The 18,427-nt window shown below is 40.0% G+C and overlaps 1 protein-coding gene across 1 annotated transcript in view; it reads left to right on the top strand.

Moving 5' to 3' along the window:
- The window catches only part of LOC134320700 (kelch-like protein 29), a 352,789-nt gene that overhangs the window by 289,455 nt on the left and 44,907 nt on the right, over nucleotides 1-18,427 (top strand). The window contains exons 10-11 of the mRNA XM_063002246.1: nucleotides 13,481-13,663; nucleotides 13,867-14,047. Of these exons, the coding sequence (XP_062858316.1) occupies nucleotides 13,481-13,663; nucleotides 13,867-14,047 (364 nt within the window). The remainder of the gene's footprint in view (nucleotides 1-13,480; nucleotides 13,664-13,866; nucleotides 14,048-18,427) is intronic.

The raw sequence follows: 18,427 nt of genomic DNA, 5'->3' as shown, positions 1-18,427 counted from the left end.
CAGTAACCTTTTGATTACTAGTCCAGTATCTTAACCACTAGGCTACAATTGCCCTAAAGTATGTGGACACTCATTTACATTTTTATCCAAAACGACTTACAGTACTGTGACAGTATATTGTCTAAGCAATTGAGGGTGCTCAAGGGCCCAACAGTGGGAACCTGGCAGTGGTGGGGTTTGAACCAGTGACTTTTGAATTACTAGACTAGTGTCTTAACCACTAGGCTACAACTGCCCTAAAGTATGTGGACACCCATTTACATTTTTATCAACAGCGACTTACAGTACTGTGAGAATACATTGTCTAAGCAATTGAGTGTGCTCAAGGGCCCAATATTGGCAACCTGGCAGTGGTGGGGCTTGAACCAGTGTCCTTTTGATTACTAGTCCAGTACCTTAACCTTTAGGCTACAACTGTCCCACACATATTTTTCTGTCAGGCAACCATATGGCAAAGTGTAATTTGTTATTGTACCACTACATTTCCACTGCTCTAGAGTCCAGTGGTGGTGTGCTTTATGCTGCTTCAGCTGACACTTGAAACAAGCCCATTTGTCAAATCCAACTTCAGAAACCTGCCATGAAGACTGATGGTTTTAATTTAGCCTACTTTAAAACTATAAATTAGGATTAATGGTCAAGGGAATAAGCAATGCTGTTACTAAAAGTTTAAGCATGGCAAAACCCAGATCTTTCCTGATGTGTATACAGCTTTGGATTCAATAGCATCTTAACTAGCTTATTAAGAACATATTCCAAGTCCAGGACTTCATTAAATTTTTTTATTGCACTTCTGATTAGCCATCGGAACACGAATTCCAGCTACAGATTCTGAACTTGGCTTCGTAAGCAGCCAGAGGCATTCTCAGCATACCATTATTTGCAGAACTCTTACAGACCAAGTGCCTCTGTTCTCTTTGGTCACTTTTTGGAAAGTCTTACAAATGCCCTCTTGTATTCACCCAAACGCTTTTATCTATCCACAACCCACTGTTTTATGAATGAGTTTGCAACTTTATAGAACATCATTGGCCTTAAAGGACATAGGCATTCCCCAAAAGCCTTGTATGGCACCTTCTGTTGTCCAGATTTTACAATATCAGTCTAAACTTGATAAGGGCAAAATAGCCCTAAATAATACCTAAATTAAATACTAACCTCTAGGCTGCAGGTGTGTTCGTGAGTGGCTACTCCCACGGCACTGACCACTGTTCTGTTCCTGAAACAGCTCCGGGCCCAGCAGGAGTTCCGTGCTCCTGTTCATGCCACATTAACCCACTGTGGGCGCTTGAAGACAGGGCAAGGGGGAGGGAAAGGGGGAAAAGCATGCTGATCATTAAGCCACAGGGGACTTGCTGTTATCATCTCTGTTGGAATTTGATGTTTAGATTACATGGATTATGAGTCTTGCTCCAAAATTTTTAAATAACTTAATAAATTGCTTGCTGCGGTAGATTTGTGGACGCTGTAATAAAACAATATGCACTTCCTCTCAGGCATCCACTGGCTTGTCCTGTGCTTCTTAATAGCCACTTTAAAAACAATTAATTTTGGTCTCCCAGGTGGTGCACAGTAACAGTAAAAGTGTTCGCCCTACACAGCATTGCAAGTTTGAATCCCAGCAGTGCCAGAGCTATTTGTGGCCTGTTATTTCAGATTGCCTAACTAGCTCTACTTTTTGGTGTGGGTAGTTTAGTGTACTCTTTGCCCAGTTTACTAAACTGACAGTAGATTTTTAAAAAATATATATCTGAGTTCATGTAAATCAGTAGGGAAATGTCATTAAATATCGTAATTAAGCATTTTCACCAGTCTACCAGTGGATATGAACTGATATTTCCCTATCATCAGGCCTAACACAGTACTTGGAGAGCCAGATGAAGGCCTGCTGGGCAGGTCACTGCACTTCTTACAGGACAGGGCCAGGAAAGATGGCAGAGCAAATGAGGTTGACAGCAAACAGCAGTAAAGACCGAGAGCTGGTGTTATTTACAACTTTTTCCACTTTCAGATGCTATCAGTGCTACTCTTTAACTCAGAGGGGGGTACCTGGGTGGCTTCTCTTCTGGCAGGGAAAGCTTGATTTACCGGTGGCAGGTGCTGATTCGGTGCCAAAGATAGGCTTATTAGGAAGAATCCAGGTGGAAAACGATGCTGAGATTGTGCATTCTCCCACCTCCTTGCACCATCAAGCAAAGTATGAAGATTCAAGTATGAAGATTCTCACCTGTCAAAGGTTCTGCCTCCTACAGAGCTACTCATCAAGGAACGTAGATAGAAACAGGTGGACAGAGATAAACAGAAAGCGTGGGATGCTTCCTGTCCTCAAACAACCCATGCCATTGACAGGCTGTCCCATGTGGGACCATTCTGTTATTGAAAAAAGAAAAACACTCACTAATCTCCTGTTCATTGTGATTACTTTCCAGATCTTAATTTCAGCATGTAATAGGGACACACATACGTATTATTCATATATGCTAGATGTACATAATGCTTCTGACATCAGCACCATAAGGTACAGGAACGTTCCCTGTTGTTGTTACACAGACAGATGTGTTCTTTATACTTGATGCATAACTAAACATACATTTACACACATAGGTGCTATGCAAGCAGTATTGTGCACATACCTGACTGCATATTTTAATTAAGTTGTGGTATATGGTTCAATTAATGATAAGGCATCTTAATTCAAAAGCTAAAACCACTCAACCAAATAAAAACCTCACAGCCTATACCGTATAATATACACTGATCAGCCATAACATTAAAACCACCTACTTGTTTCTACACTCACTGTCCATTTTATCAGCTCCACTTACCATAAATACCACTTACCGTCCTGTGACCACTGATGAAGGTCTAGAAGATGACCAACTCAAACAGCAGCAATAGATGAGCGATCGTCTCTGATTTTACATCTTCAAGGTGGACCAACTAGGTAGGACTGGCTAATAGAGTGGACAGTGAGTGGACACAGTATTTAAAAACTCCTTCTGTAATACTGTGTCTGATCCACCAAAAACATGCCGATGATTTATTAAAACTAACAGCTCATGTTTGAGCTAAGAAGGTTAAGGGCATTGCACAAGGGGCCAGTGGCAGCTTGGTGGTAACAGTCTACCCTGTTTGTACTATGTTTGAGACTAGCGTCTTTCTGAGGACTTTTTGTTGCCTGCCACATTAAGGCTGAGCGGTTGTTGCTTCTGGAGGTTTTTTCTCCCAAATACAAATGATTGAGGTAGATTTACCAAGCAAAATGGCATCCATTGAGACTGCTCTTCAGTACTGCTATGTTAGTTTATAATGATTACAGGCATGTATGTACTCATTAGCAATAAGAGCGGTTAGAAAGAGGCGGCCAGGAGGCACAGCGGGATAATTCGCTAGCACACCACCTGGCTCTGCTACCGGTCAGCTGGGCACCCTCTATCAGACACAATTAACACCTGCAGCAGACAAACTTGGCCTTCAGTCTGCTGGGTGGGAAAAGACCGAACTAAGAGGTGGGGTTATCAACACTGTGTAAGGACCTTGGTTGCCCTGAGCACCTGTACATGAAGTGGAGGAGCGCAGACATTAGGGCGTGACTCTCCATACGCGAAGCCGACCTCACGCTCAAAATCCGCCGAAGTAAAAGATAATAAAAAGGGATTGGTGGACTGCGCACCAGAGATGGGGATCATATATATATGATCCGACATCATTCGGATCGTGTCATTTTCTGCTCTCTAATAATGCTCCGGCCATTTTAAATTGCACGCAATGGGTAAATGTTACAGCCAGCTTCTGGCGCAGTGATGAAGCGTCGCTCCCTACTTAAAATGGTGGAATACCCTACGTAGTGCACTTCACAGTAACAGATAATGTGAATGAAACACTCCTACAGAATTGGTGCTAATGATTGTAAGAACCGCTTTCTGAACCAGTAAGAAATGCTGTTATTTGCATGTATTTAGTTTGCAGCATCACACAGATGATGTGTCAATGAAACTCTTGATTGGCTTTCTAATGGGTTAGAGTTTACTTCACAACCGGGAAAAGTTTTGAGGTTTTTAATTATAAGCACATTTACAAAATAACGGATTATATTTCTAATGGGACACACGCTTATAAATTTAATAGCATCTGGAACAACATAAGCTAAAGTAAGCAGTACTATGGATTTTTTGCTGTGTTTGGGATTTTGGCCGCTGTGCCTTAATTTGCAGTGAAAACAAAACGTCAGTTTTAGCTTTTAACTGGTACCTAGGAAAGTAAAGGCACGAAGTAAAACGGCTAAATACAGTTGCTAATCTGTTGTTGTTTTTATCTGAACTTACAAATTATTTGTTTATTTTTACGCTACATTTCCAATATATGTTTTGTGTAGATTAGATTGACTCATGACTTGACTCGGACTCGTATTTTGTGACTTGTGTACATCTCTGCTGCGCACACTTAGGTGGACGCCATCAGGTTCTCCAACAGTGGATTGGCTACGCTAAATTGGGAAAAAAATACTGACAAATGCATTTTTAAAAAGAGTGGTCAGAAAGAATGTTCTTATTCTCTGAGAAAAATGTGTGTCCGCATACTTTTGTCCATGTAGTTTATCTAAGTCATTAACAGAAAAAGAAGAATTTCCGGCAATTGAAGACATGAGAAACTTTCTGCAGATGAAAATGACTGCTTAATTAGAATAATTAATATGCCTCATTAAGGAGTTGTCTAATAACCTTGTCAGCATGGAGTGCTAGCATTAGCACAATATTTCTACCCAAAAAGGTTATTAGAGGTAATTGCTGTTACAACAAACCCCACAGGGACAGAAACCCACTAACTTTGCACTTAAGGGAAAATGTGAAATTAAAAGCATCAGTTGACAGTAGTGGTCCAGACGACTTGATGATGTTTTTGAATCAGCACCAATTACATTTTCACTCCGGAGAGTTTTTAATTCGGTAAATGGGAATTAATTCTGTAGTTATTTAAAGCATCGAACATTTTTTGATAATGAGAGTCTGAGTGCAAACTTAAAATAGTTCAAACTTTTGTTCCTCTTACTTCATTGATTTAAAACTTCAGTAAGTAAATCCCTAAATTTAGAACGATTGAGTCATACTCCACATCTGTAGGGTTGATGATGTACGAGTGTACAGATGTTTAGCTAGTTTCATTCATTAATGAATTGCAGCTTCACAGTCTGAAATTACAGTACACAGACTCACAGTATACAGTGTAAGCAATTCAGTGTTAAGGGCCTTGCTCAAGTGGCAACCTGACAGTGGTGGGGTACTAAGCAACCTTCTGCTTAGTAGTCCAGTACAGAAATCTTATTTCATTGAACATGTTGCCCAAACATCATTCCTTTACATTTAAAATCAAATTATGACCAGGTCTTAATTTTTGCTAAGTGTAAGCACTGAAATAGTGACGTTTAAAACCCCGTGACATTTACACTATGTGACCAAAAGTATGTGGACATCTGACCATATTCTTGCTGGACATCCCATTTCAAAAACAAATGCTATTGAATAGAGTGACGTCTGTGTGATCCCTTCAGCAGGCTTCTTACAGAACTTTTAAAGTCTGTGGGAATTTGTGCCCATAAAAAAAAAGAGTAGCACTGTCGCCTCACAGCAAGAAGGTCCTGGGTTTGATCCCCAGGCGGGGCGGTCCGGGTCCTTTTTGTGTAGAGTATGCATGTTCTCCCCGTGTCTGCGTGGGTGTCCTCCGGGAGCTCCAGTTTCCTCCCACAGTCCGAAAACATGAAGTCAGGTGAATTGGAGACTATAGGTTGCCCTATAGGTGAATGGGTGTGTGTATGAGTGTGTGTGTGTGTGTGTGTGTATGTATGTATTTGTGTCTGCCCTGCGATGGACTGGCGCCCCGTCCAGGGTGTTACTGTGTGCCTTGCACCCATTGAAAAGCTGGGATAGGCTTCGGCAACCCCCTGTGACCATGATTGGATAAGTGGTTAAGAAAGTGAGTGAGTGAGTGAGTGTTTCATATGGTATTATGTGGTTTGGGACCCCCCCCCTAGATTGTATATCTACATAAAACACATTTATCTCTGCAAACCAGCTTCTCTTTACATGATTAAATAGTAACAATTTACTTCTAGCAGAATTATATTTTTAACAAGGTAGCATCCATTATTTTTTACTTAACCAGCTAATGACGCTGCTACCCAACATATTGGACAGAAAGCCTCTTCTCAAATCACAGGCAGGGCAGCACAGTGGCTAAGTGGTTATCACCTCAGGTCCTGAGTTCGATCCCCTGGTGGGGCGGTCTGGGTCCTTTCTGTGTGGAGTTTGCATGTACTCCCCATGTCCACGTGGGTTTACTTCTGGTGCTCCGGTGTCCTCCCACAGTCCAAAAAAGTGAGGTGAATTGGAGATACTTAATTGTCCATGACTGTGTTTGATATAACCTTGTGAACTGATGAACCTTGTGTAATGAGTAACTACCGTTCCTGTCATGAATGTAACCAAAGTGTAAAACATGACGTTAAAATCCTAATAAACAAACAAACAAACAAACAAATCACAGGTATAATATTTATAGAAACAATGCATGCTGCTGTATATCAAATAGGCATGTACTAATTTGGCATAATATTTAGAGAGTCATTTTGTGGTTTGTAACGCAGCCATTTTAATGAACTTAAAGCTTCTCTTACCTGTGGAGGTGTGTTGTAAGTTTGGACACCTCCAGTTTGAAGAAAGCGAGTTTGGTTTTCTAAACTGCAGCAACAGTAGCCAACCAGCTTTTCAACTGCACGAGGCAAGTTCATATGTGGCTCAGTCTCGCTAACAGTGAGTCACACACTGATCCCCATTATCCCTCGTCTTTGTGCAGGTACCATCAATCAGCCAGCAGAGGTCATAACTGCATCAGTTAGAAGGAATCCCCTTCAGGATCCAACCCAATGGACGAGCCAATCATTGGCAGATATTCGAACTCATGAGTTTGAGATGTTAGCTCTGGTGTGCTGCACCACCTGAGCACCTATGTAATGGCAAATTTTTTTAATCTAATTAATAAAATTAAATACACAGCAGGTGTTCTGGTCATGCTTGCAGCACATCCAACTATTCATGCATGTGAGCTGTCTGCTTGATCTGTTATAAAATCTCTTCCCCGTTGGAGGCAGTATGGAGCAGACTGCAGCGTTTCTCCAGCTTTAGCACCAGAGCAGACAATCAGCTCAACGTCTTATTCAGTCTCCCATCTAAGTTAAGACAAAATGTCTCTGTGGTCTTTTCTTACTATTTTTACCCATCAGTTTTTTCACTCTGTTTGTGTGTTTTTTTCTGCCCTGAAGAGGTTCAGTGAAAGACAGGGTAAGGAAAAGATGACAGTGTTTATAAGAGCGATGCAGGAAGAGAGTGAAGCCCATGGATCAGGCAGGCTGCTGTTGTCAGGGGAGCGCTGGGGAAGTATTGATTCTGAAAGATGAGCCAGCGGTTACAGGGAGCTTGGGGATGTCTGAAGCTCTCGCTCTCTCACTTTCTTTTACTCTCTTTTTCTTTGTCTTTCTCTTCCTCTCTCCACAAACCTTCTGTCAGCTGCCTTGACGGCGGTGCTTCTGTACAGGTGCATATACGTACACAGCAGGAAGCCTTGACTGTTTGGATTTTCTCTTTCACACAATGCTGAGCTCTTTTACTGATCTCCTGCTTTGCTCTATCTGCTGAGATATAGGTTTTATTGTCCTTTTATGTGTGTTGCCTGGTTCATAATTTTATGTAAATTAGCGTCTTAAGCCTTAACGTCTTTGAATGGGAAAATTATTTTTATTATATGATTTCTTGTTAATGTTTGAATTGAAGTGATATATTTGGTTAATGCACTTGTCACCTCCCCGCTTGATTACTGTAATTCACTCCTTTATGGACTACCTGCCAAAGCCCTCCGCCCCCTTCAACACATGCAAAACGCTGCTGCTCGAGTTCTGACCCTTTCAAAAAAATATGACCATATTACTCCTGTCCTGGCAAAACTACACTGGCTACCCATCTCCAAACGGATTCCATAATAAAATATGCTTACTTACTTTTAAAGCTCTTCATGGCTTGGCCCCGGTCTATCTATCCGATCTACTTAAAACAACCCACCCCCTCTCAGGTCCTCTGGCTCCGATCTCCTGGCGGTGCCCAGATTCAGGCTTTCCACTATGGGTGGCCGGTCTTTCAGCTGTGCTTCCCCTTACCTCTGAAATTCTCTTCCTCCTACTTTCCGCACTTCTTCTTCCCTCCCTCATTTCAAATCTCTTCTTAAAACTCCTCTCTTTTCTGAAAATTTTTCATAGTCCCTCTGTGTGTGTATGTATGTGTATGTACAGTGGGGGAAATAAGTATTTGATCCCCTGCTGATTTTGTAAGTTTACCCCCTTACAAAGACTTGAACAGTCTATAATTTTTATGGAAGGTTTATTTTAACAGAGAGAGACAGAATATCAACAAAAAATCCAGAAAAAAAACATTAAATAAAAGTTATAAATTAATTTGTATTTAATTAAGGGAAATAAGTATTTGATCCCCTACCAACCAGCAAGAATTCTGACCCCCACAGACCGGTTATGTGCCCATGAGGCACACAAATTAGTCCTGTCCCTGTATAAAAGACTCCTGTCACAGAATCAGTTTCTTCCGTTCAAATCTCTCGACCACCATGGGCAAGACCAAAGAGCTATCAAAGGACGTCAGGGACAAGATTGTAGACCTGCACAAGGCTGGAATGGGCTACAAGACCATCAGCAAGAAGCTTGGTGAGAAAGAGACCACTGTTGGTGCGATAATTCGAAAATGGAAGAAATACAAGATCACAGTCAATCACCCTCACTCTGGAGCTCCATGCAAGATCTCACCTGGTGGGGTAAGAATGATTCTGAGAAAGGTGAGGTCAGTCCAGAATTACACCGGAGGAGCTTGTCAATGATCTCAAGGGAGCTGGGAGCAGAGAAATGCTGGATATGACCCCAAGAACACCATCTCCACTGGGCATTTCTCTGCCTCCAAACACGGCGAGTGGAGTTGATGCCAAAGAGCTCAATTTTGGTCTCATCTGACCATATCACATTCTCCCAAGCTTTCTCGGAATCATTCAGGTGTTCATTGGCAAACTTCAGACGGGCCCACCAGGTGAGATCTTGCATGGAGCTCCAGAGTGAGGGTGATTGACTGTGATCTTGTATTTCTTCCATTTTCGAATTATCGCACCAACAGTGATCTCTTTCTCACCAAGCTTCTTGCTGATGGTCTTGTAGCCCATTCCAGCCTTGTGCAGGTCTACAATCTTGTCCCTGACGTCCTTTGATAGCTCTTTGGTCTTGCCCATGGTGGTCGAGAGATTTGAACGGAAGAAACTGATTCTGTGACAGGAGTCTTTTATACAGGGACAGGACTAATTTGTGTGCCTTTTGTGCACATAACCGGTCTGTGGGGGTCAGAATTCTTGCTGGTTGGTAGGGGACCAAATACTTATTTCCCTTAATTAAATACAAATTAATTTATAACTTTTATTTAATGTTTTTTTTCTGGATTTTTTGTTGATATTCTGTCTCTCTCTGTTAAAATAAACCTTCCATAAAAATTATAGACTGTTCAAGTCTTTGTAAGGGGGTAAACTTACAAAATCAGCAGGGGATCAAATACTTATTTCCCCCACTGTATGTGTATGTGTGTACACATATACATATGCTTCTTTTGTTTCTACTTTATTTTCCTGTGTAGAACTTTCTCTGTAAAGCATCCTTGAGCTTGGTTAAAGGCCCTATATAAGTGTAACCTATTATTAATAGGGCTGTCAAACGATTAAAATTTTTAATCGCGATTAATCTCAGAATTTCATATAGTTAATCGCGATTAATCGCATTAAAAAAAATCTGTGTAAATGTTATAGAAAACAAGGATTTTTAAGTGAAATGTTACAATTACAATGCTGAACACATTTTATGCTAAATGTACTGATGTTAAAAACTGCTGGGACAAGAGAAAACTGTAAGGGAGTTTTATTCACTCACATACTAGGCAGTAATACTATCCAGTGGTTTAATGGACGTTTCTACACGAACTGAGTGTGTTTTGACTAGGGTGGCCAGATTCATAGTAACAAAAAGGAGGACATTACACCCCAAAAAGCCGGACATCTTATTAGGAACAGGGGGACATGCTACTGCAACACACATAATGAATCCAGAACCCATATAACAGAGTTTTTGACCAATTTAAGCAAGAATTATATAACAAATGACTGTTTTACTCACTAAATGTTGTGTCTTTTCATATTTAGGTCCGTTCATCGCTGCCTCAAAAGTTTACTTTTTGGCATTTTCACCGCGTTCCTGATCATGAGAGCTGAGTGTTTACAAAACAGAGAGGGCGGGCGAAATTCAACCACCCAATCACAGACTAGCATTTAGAGGGTGGACCTTCTCCGATTGGCCAGTGGTAGCGCTGTAAGCAGTGAAATGAGGCTGTTAAACCAATGATATACAAAGCATTTGTTTCGACATGTACCTGAGCCAATGGTAAATAATATTGATCAAAAATGAAACCAGTTCACTCCAAAAGGAGGATTTTGAAGTGTCCGTCCTAGCGTTACGTGAATGGAGGACTGGCAGCTTCTTTATTATGCAAGTGCATTACTACGACACTACGACGCTCGGTTACATTATGTGGCAAGTCCGACATTAAAACGTTTGTTCTACCAGTCAAGTCTCAACATGAACTAGAATTTGCGTTAACGGCACTATTTTTTATAATCGCGTTAAATTGAGAATGCGTTAATGCGTTATTATCGCGTTAACTTCGACAGCCCTAATTATTAATAATAATAATAATAATAATAATAATTATTATTATTATTATTATTATTATTATTATTATTATTATTATTGGATGAATTTTCAATTTTAAAATACATTTTAAAATACAAGTGTACTCCTGGATGAAAAGAAAATGTAGTCATGCATAGCATTTCCACTTAAATAAAAATAGCTTTTGTTTTTTTTAAATAGCTTATAATGTATTTAAATACCAGAGCCCTAAAATACCACAGTTTTTTCCCCTCAAATTTATTTAAAGGAAAGAAAAGCTAAAGAAATAAAAGCAATGAGGTTACTGTGTCTGGATCTAGCAAGAAAATAACTGAGAATCACCCAAGAATTAATGTAGTAGCATAAAACAGGAGGTACAAAATTCTTTAGCACACAGCAGACTGGTTTACAAAACGAAAGGGTTTTAGTAGATTTTTGTTCCTAGGCTGTTAGGAACATTTAATAGTAAGTAGCTCTAAATAAGACCGTTTGCTAAATGATGCAAATGTACAGCATGTAATGGGATGATTTCTGTATCTGTTCTTTTAATAACTGAATTACAATCTTTTTAGTTCATTCTGTATTCTGAAAATTCTGAAAATACAAAAATATGGATCAGGCTGCATTCAAAATCCACATCCAGCAGCTTACATTGTTCATGTGATGGTGTAGAAAGTTCTATATATTAATTTAATGTTGTGGCATGGGTTCCTGCAACCTTGATTTTGATTGACTATAGATGGTGGCATTTCTAGTTGGACTGCAGCTATTTTAAACAACATGGAACTGTAGTCTATTGCCAAGGTTAGAAAACTCAGAATGAGAATGAAAGATCTGTAAAAAGTTTCTGAGGGTGGGAGGAGTAGTTATTGGCCGTGTCTGAGATACTGGGAGAGCTTATAGTCTGGATTTAGCACCATATGATTTCAGCCTTTTTGGACGCTCAAAGAAGCTTTAAGGGAAAGAAGATTTTCATGTGATGATGTGAAAGCAGCGGTGCATCAGTGGCTACACGCTCAACCAAAACATGTTTTGCTGATGGCATTAAAAAGTAGGTATGACGCTGGGAAAAATGCATCGGAAGGTGACTATGTAGAAAAGTGATGTCATTTGTTTTTGAAATTCTTAATAAATAGAGTTTTAATAGTGCGGAAACTTTTTGAAGAACCCTCATATATGGACAAAAAAAATTAGGACCCACAGAGCCTCAGTCCCACTGAACAGCTTTGAAATGAACTGGAACATTATTTGTGGCTTTTTTGACAAACATCAGTGCCCAGGCATACAAATGCTCTTTTGATTGAATGGGCACAAATTCTCACAGAGATACTTCAGAATACTTCAGAGATACTTAGAAAACTTCCAGAGGAGTGGCTGTTGTTATAACTGAAACACCAAACATCCAAAGTCTTAGTGCCTTAAGGGCTGACCAGTGACCAGATTAACCACAGAGCTACCACTGCCCTGCCACCTGAATCCATTGACAATAGTCGGGCCCACAGAAGCATTGTTTAACCTGGTCACTATGTCAATACTAGGATGTCAGGCAATGTCAGTTTGCCTGCCAACTGGCCACTAGTGTCATAAATGTGGTGTTTGGGAAATGTTAGGAAACCAGTGTATACTGTATTCTTCATAGACAGTAACCAGAGGCAAGAATCAAATACTTGTTGGGCCCATATTGCTCTGCAGCACCAACTCTACCAGCTTTACCGTAATGCTACCCACCAATAGAAGTATTTGAAGAAGTCTGTAAATACCTTTTTTGCTTAAACCTGCTATGTTAAAGGAATGAACAGTTGGCATAATTCACATCTATAGAAACGTGTAATGAAAAGCATGCATATAGTTAACTATAGTCAGATTTAGCATTGCAAAATGAGCTGAATGTGACTTCGCAAAACTGTACAGCAAGACAACATTTTGGATTGCAGACAAGACGTGGTACTTTTTTTTTTTTAAATAGCCCCGCAGAGAGATGAAACCTTGCAGAAGAATCCTTGGTGGCTAAAGGGGAAGATAAAAATGAGTTCCTGTGCAAATCTCTAGTGTAATCTCTGTAGTGTAACTGTATTACAAAGTAAGTGAAAATATATGTATGTTTGTGGCCAGCTAAAGTCTGTGCTTTATAGATATAAAAACCTACATTTAAACAGTTGAGCACTGTGGGATGACAAATTGCAGACAGAGTACATATTAGCATGATGCATTTTGTGCGAGGATGTTTAGGCCAACCTGGCCACGGCTCTGAGTCCGCCTAGGGCAAAACAGATGGTTAGATAATTCAGTGTAACAACCATGCTAACGTGCTTATGTGGGTTACCTGAAAATAGAGTTTTTTTGGTAATACAGTCCAAAAATGTATGTTTGCTGGCATACAGTGCTTGATGGTCTCAATTACGTGGCTCCTGTCCCCAGTGTGTTTGCGCAAGGTAATTTAATGTCATCTGCTATGCTGATATTCTTGGATTTCATCTCTATCCAGCTTGCTTAATCAGTGAAGCTAATGGAGCAGCGCATTCCATCAGCGCACCATTATCTGCTAATGCTCCGAAACTTCTCAGAGCTATCCTTAATAGCTTTCTCATCACCACCCAAAGGGGGTGCTGAGGTGCCGCAGTGTTTTCCGAGTGTAACTCATAACGTGTTTTCTTGTCTCTAAATCTGCAGGAGTAGCAGAGGTGGTTGTGTTGGTCGGAGGGCGGCAGGCTATCGGTATGAACCAGCGCTCTCTGACTGCCGTCACCTGCTTTAACCCCCAGAACAACAAGTGGTACCCTCTTGCCAGCCTGCCTTTTTATGACCGCGAGTTCTTTAGTGTCATCTCAGCAGGGGACAACATTTATTTATCAGGTACTGCACTGCAGTGGTGGCTACATTTCGGATTCAGATTCTTTGTCAGTTTTTTCGAACGAGAATCAGTAAATAAGGAGATTTTTCCATTAGAATAATGTTAGCATTATTTTTTAATTAAAAAATAAATATAATTTATAACGCTGTTAGTAGAGCATTGTGGACATTCTGTGTGGACTTTTGTTTCTGTGGCCTCTCGTCAGGTGGGACTGAGTCGGGGGTGACCGTGGCTGACGTGTGGTGCTACATGTCTCTGCTGGACAACTGGAACCTGGTGTCACGCATGACAGTGCCACGCTGCAGACACAACAGTCTGGTGTATGATGGAAAACTCTACACCATCGGGGGACTTGGCGTGGCTGGAAACCTGGACCATGTAGAAAGGTAATTTTTGTTTAAATTAGTCATATTCCATTCCCTGTTTCTCTCGCAATCTCAAACGAATGAACTGCACCCATGCTGGTTGAGACAACAGTCCCCGACTGCTTCTTTTCACTGGTCAGTGGTATGTTCCTACAGAGAGCTTTTAGATATATGGATGGGTGCTGTGCATGTTAGGTTCTTTGTATTCCACCAACGCTTGTGCTCACATTAGAAGTAGACAGCAGTAATTCAACAGCTGTAAAGAGAAGACTTTTAATTTGGCTTTTTCTCTGTATGTTGTGTTATATACATGTTTTCTATATGTGTAACAATCATATTTATACTAGCAAAAAGTGACTACATATTACAGGTTGAGTGATGGTTGCCCAGCTAGACCTGCTTTTTTAATTTAAGTTAATTTAATGTAATCTGGTATGCTGATATTATTGTCAAGTCAAGTCAAATTTATCAGTATAGCACTTTTTACAATATACATTGTCTTAAAGCAGCTTTACAGAATCCAGGATGGACACACCAAAAACCCCTGTTGAGCAAGCCAAGGTCAACAAATTCTTTGATTTCTTCTCTATCCAGCGTGCATGATCAGAGCTTGTTGACCAGCATATATTATGTTTTATTTTAGTTTGATGGTGTATCTGGTCTTCCAGTATTTTCCAGTTATAAATTTGATGGTTTAGGTGCTAACGAGAATAGTGCTACAATTTAGTATTATAAACTGTAGGCTATATATAAAAGGAATATGGGCAAAAAAACTTCTTGAAAAGTTGAAAACATGTGAAAAGTTCTAACATTCTAAATGCAAATTGCAACACATGTTTGATTTGATTTTATTGAACCATTTCATATTTTATAAATAGATACAATACCTCCTATAAAAAACTGAAACAGTCAGGGATAACACAAAAAGTCCATAGACTTATTTCCATTGTGGTCCCTAATGTTGGTGGGGGATTGAGCTGGTCTGAGTTGACTGTTTGGTTGGTCATTGGCAGGTTGGCTGGATCATGTAGAAAGGTAATTTTCCATTTTTGTTTAAATTAGTCATATTCCATTCTCCTTTTCTCTCAGAATTTCCAAGGGATGAACTACACCCATGCTGGCCACCAGTGGTATGTTCCTACAGAGACATTTTAGATATATGGACAGTTGCTGTGACATTTTGGCTTATTCAAATTCTTTCAAATGGTTTGACCAGCTAGATCTGCTTGTTAATTTAGGTTAATTTAATGTCATCTGGTATGCTGTTATTATTGGTGGGGGGTTGATCTTTAGACAAGGTTAAAAAAAACCTGGTTAGGCTTGGCCTGAGTTAATTGTTTGGCTTGTTTAAGAACTTGATTGTGATGATTGTGATTCTAGCTGACTTGGCAGTGGTGGGGCTTGAATAAGCAACTATTCGATTACTAGTTCAGTACCTTAAATGTTGAGCTACCACTAAAAGTAATCATTTAACTAAAATGCTCACAAGTAGCTCAAATAATTAAGGGTCAGGTTGTTATGATTGCAACTGGACTACCAGTATGCTTCCCAAAAGAAACTATAGTATGAATGGGTACTGGTTGATTTTGTAATTGATTGGAAAACGGCGAATAATACAGAATGTCCGGGCTCGTCAACTAGAATAGCAGGTATTAGCCCACATGCTAAACTAGCCAGGCTGAGAGCAGCAACTCTTCCCTGTTTGTAAACAAACAAAATAACTGCTCACATTCTGCTCACTTCTCCATTAGTGTGTGGGCACATGCCAAAAAAACATCTTGTAAAGTTCAGTCCATAATCAACTTACCCATCAACTAAAGATGTTTCATCTGATAACCACACAACGTCTACTTAAAAAGACATTTTATTTTTGAAGGCTAGGGATGAAATGGGTAGCCACAAAAGAAATATTTTTCATACTTATGGCACCTTTAGCTGGTGCTGCAAAGTTATTGAAGTGAAGTCACCATGTATGAAAAAGTCCAGCCTGCTCCAGTGGTAGCAGGCCCACAAGGGCGAGATTAAACGGGGCAATCAAAAAAACATTACAGCTCTTATTAAAGTAGGCTGCTGCGCCTCATTAAAGGACTGAATGGAGCTCGCGAGTGCCTCTCAGCACATAAGTCCCTTCAAATGAAAACCTCTAATTCGATATTTTTTCTTTAATGCTTCCATGCTGCGTGGTATGATGGAATACTTCCCTTTACCTAGCAGCCGTGTAAAAGTAACGCACGCTCTCAACTTTTCGAATTAGAAAGACGCCAACGTACCGTGTTTACAGAAAAGCAGATACATTTAACATGCTGAAAATTACTATGTTAAGTATGTCTGAGAAGGGAGCTTGTGCAGGGTAAGGACTTCTGCAAAGCCAGAAGAGATCGCTGACCAAATGCTCTCTATTTAACGGCTGAACCTGTATGTGATGTGCTGGTAAATTGATCTAATAACTTTTCCCACTCACCATAACACTCAAATTATTCACGCTTCTCAGCTTGAAGTTCAGCTCAGAGTGCAGTCGATGTACTGCACATCAAACAAGTATCTAGTTTCATATGCAAGATAGTTCCAGAACATGTGAATGTTGCAATGTCCGGGTACTGTATTCTGTATTCAGCATGTATACATGATGTGGAATATATAGATAAAACCATTCCCACCCTATTCCTCCATAGCCTAATACCATACCCACCCTGTCCCTAGTCACCAAAACACTACTGCAACCCTTTCCTGCATATCATAACATCAAACTCGAATACCACCCTGAACTCCTAGCATGTCCAAATGCCATCCTGGCAAAATCGCCATTCTTGTCCGGACACCACATTAGGCGCATTGCTTGTACTTCATCCCAGCATGCCTCAACACTTTCCCTATCCCCTTTCCCACAAACCTCAACCCAGACGACATGCTTTGGCTGGTCAAGTAAGGTGGCACCAAGAAGTATGTTTCCTCATGGGCATTTGTTTCAGTGTGTTTTGCTCATTACAGTAATTCTTTGTGTAGCTAACAGTCAGTCAGTCTGTGTAAATTCTCAGTTTTAACCTTAAGTATTTGAGTCAAAGGCATCTGGACTTTTAGGTTCTTCACCTCTAAACTGAGAGTGTTTTTCAGTTCTAAAAGCTAATGGGTAGTCCCAGGTATTTAACCCCACCAGAGGATCTCCAATAGTCAATCAGTCAAAAATTAGAAAGGCATACTTCTGATTCTTATTGTTGCACCAGTGAGCATAACTCACTGAAATTAATAAAGGCTAATGCTGAGCACTTACTCCAGTTCCTATGCTTGCATGACTCCAACACCAACCCTACCACATCCGTACCAACTATGCACCTGTGTGCCCCCACTTGTTGCATTGTTTTCTAACACATCCTTTTTAACCCCATCATCACCGACCCAATACAGTGGGCCCCAACACAATATCTATCTTATGCTCACAAACTCCATCTCTGCCCAAGCATGCCCCTACATTATCCCTACCCCATACAGGCCCCCTTGTGCTGTAATCGGATTTACAGGAAAGTGCAAAATGTTATTTATTACAAAACACAAAAGGTAGTTAATATTATGACTATGGCAGAATTAATTTTAACATGTGCCTGCAATTTCTGCCACTGGCACATTGTTGTTTGTGTGGTACTGCTGTTGGTTAGTGAAAATTTTCCCTATCCACAGTTGTTACTCATGAAGAACCAGTATCTGAATGTTATTTAACTCTATACAGCTTCTACACCACAAGGTTATATGGAGAGATTTGCTTATAAAATACAAGTTATTGTAATACTTTTTACAGCAATGTTAACTGTTACAACTTACATATGTATGTAGGCTTTATTTAACTAAACTTAAATATTAAATCTTAAAGCTATTTATTTTAACAGCAAAAGATAGAATCACTTGTATATCAGCTATATTTGAATGATGTGTGTTTGACATGGATTATTATGCTGCGATTTTATTTTATTTTCAACTCAATAGTAACATCAACAGCAGCTACAAAAATAAATAGCAGTCTGGGATCCTCATGTGACGTTTCAGGTTATACTTTTAGAACATACTACTAGTGTTTCTGCAGGACAGTGGTGACACAAGAAGACAGTAGTTTTAGCAGAGCAGTGTGTTCACCACTGACCAATAACTGTGTTGTGCTGATTGTCTTCCTGTTTTGGGGCTAAATCAACTCAATAGAACTCAAGAGTTTTAATATCCTGGCTTATATTTGCTGCTAAACCCTTGTCTTACTGCCCTGCTGTTTCTCAAACTGTTATTAAGCTGTGTTGGGTTGGTGTTGTTTAAGTTTTTTTTTGTTCATTGGTTTTCCAAGTTTCACATGAAACACATTCTGATGTTTTGTCTTATTTTAAATGTACCGACTTTATCAGAAATATTTTGTCTATTTCAAAC

This window comes from Trichomycterus rosablanca, chromosome 9, assembly GCF_030014385.1.
Source record: "Trichomycterus rosablanca isolate fTriRos1 chromosome 9, fTriRos1.hap1, whole genome shotgun sequence".
Taxonomy (NCBI): domain Eukaryota; kingdom Metazoa; phylum Chordata; class Actinopteri; order Siluriformes; family Trichomycteridae; genus Trichomycterus; species Trichomycterus rosablanca.
Note: the sequence above shows the minus strand (reverse complement) of the source record. Positions and strands in the feature narration are given on the sequence as shown.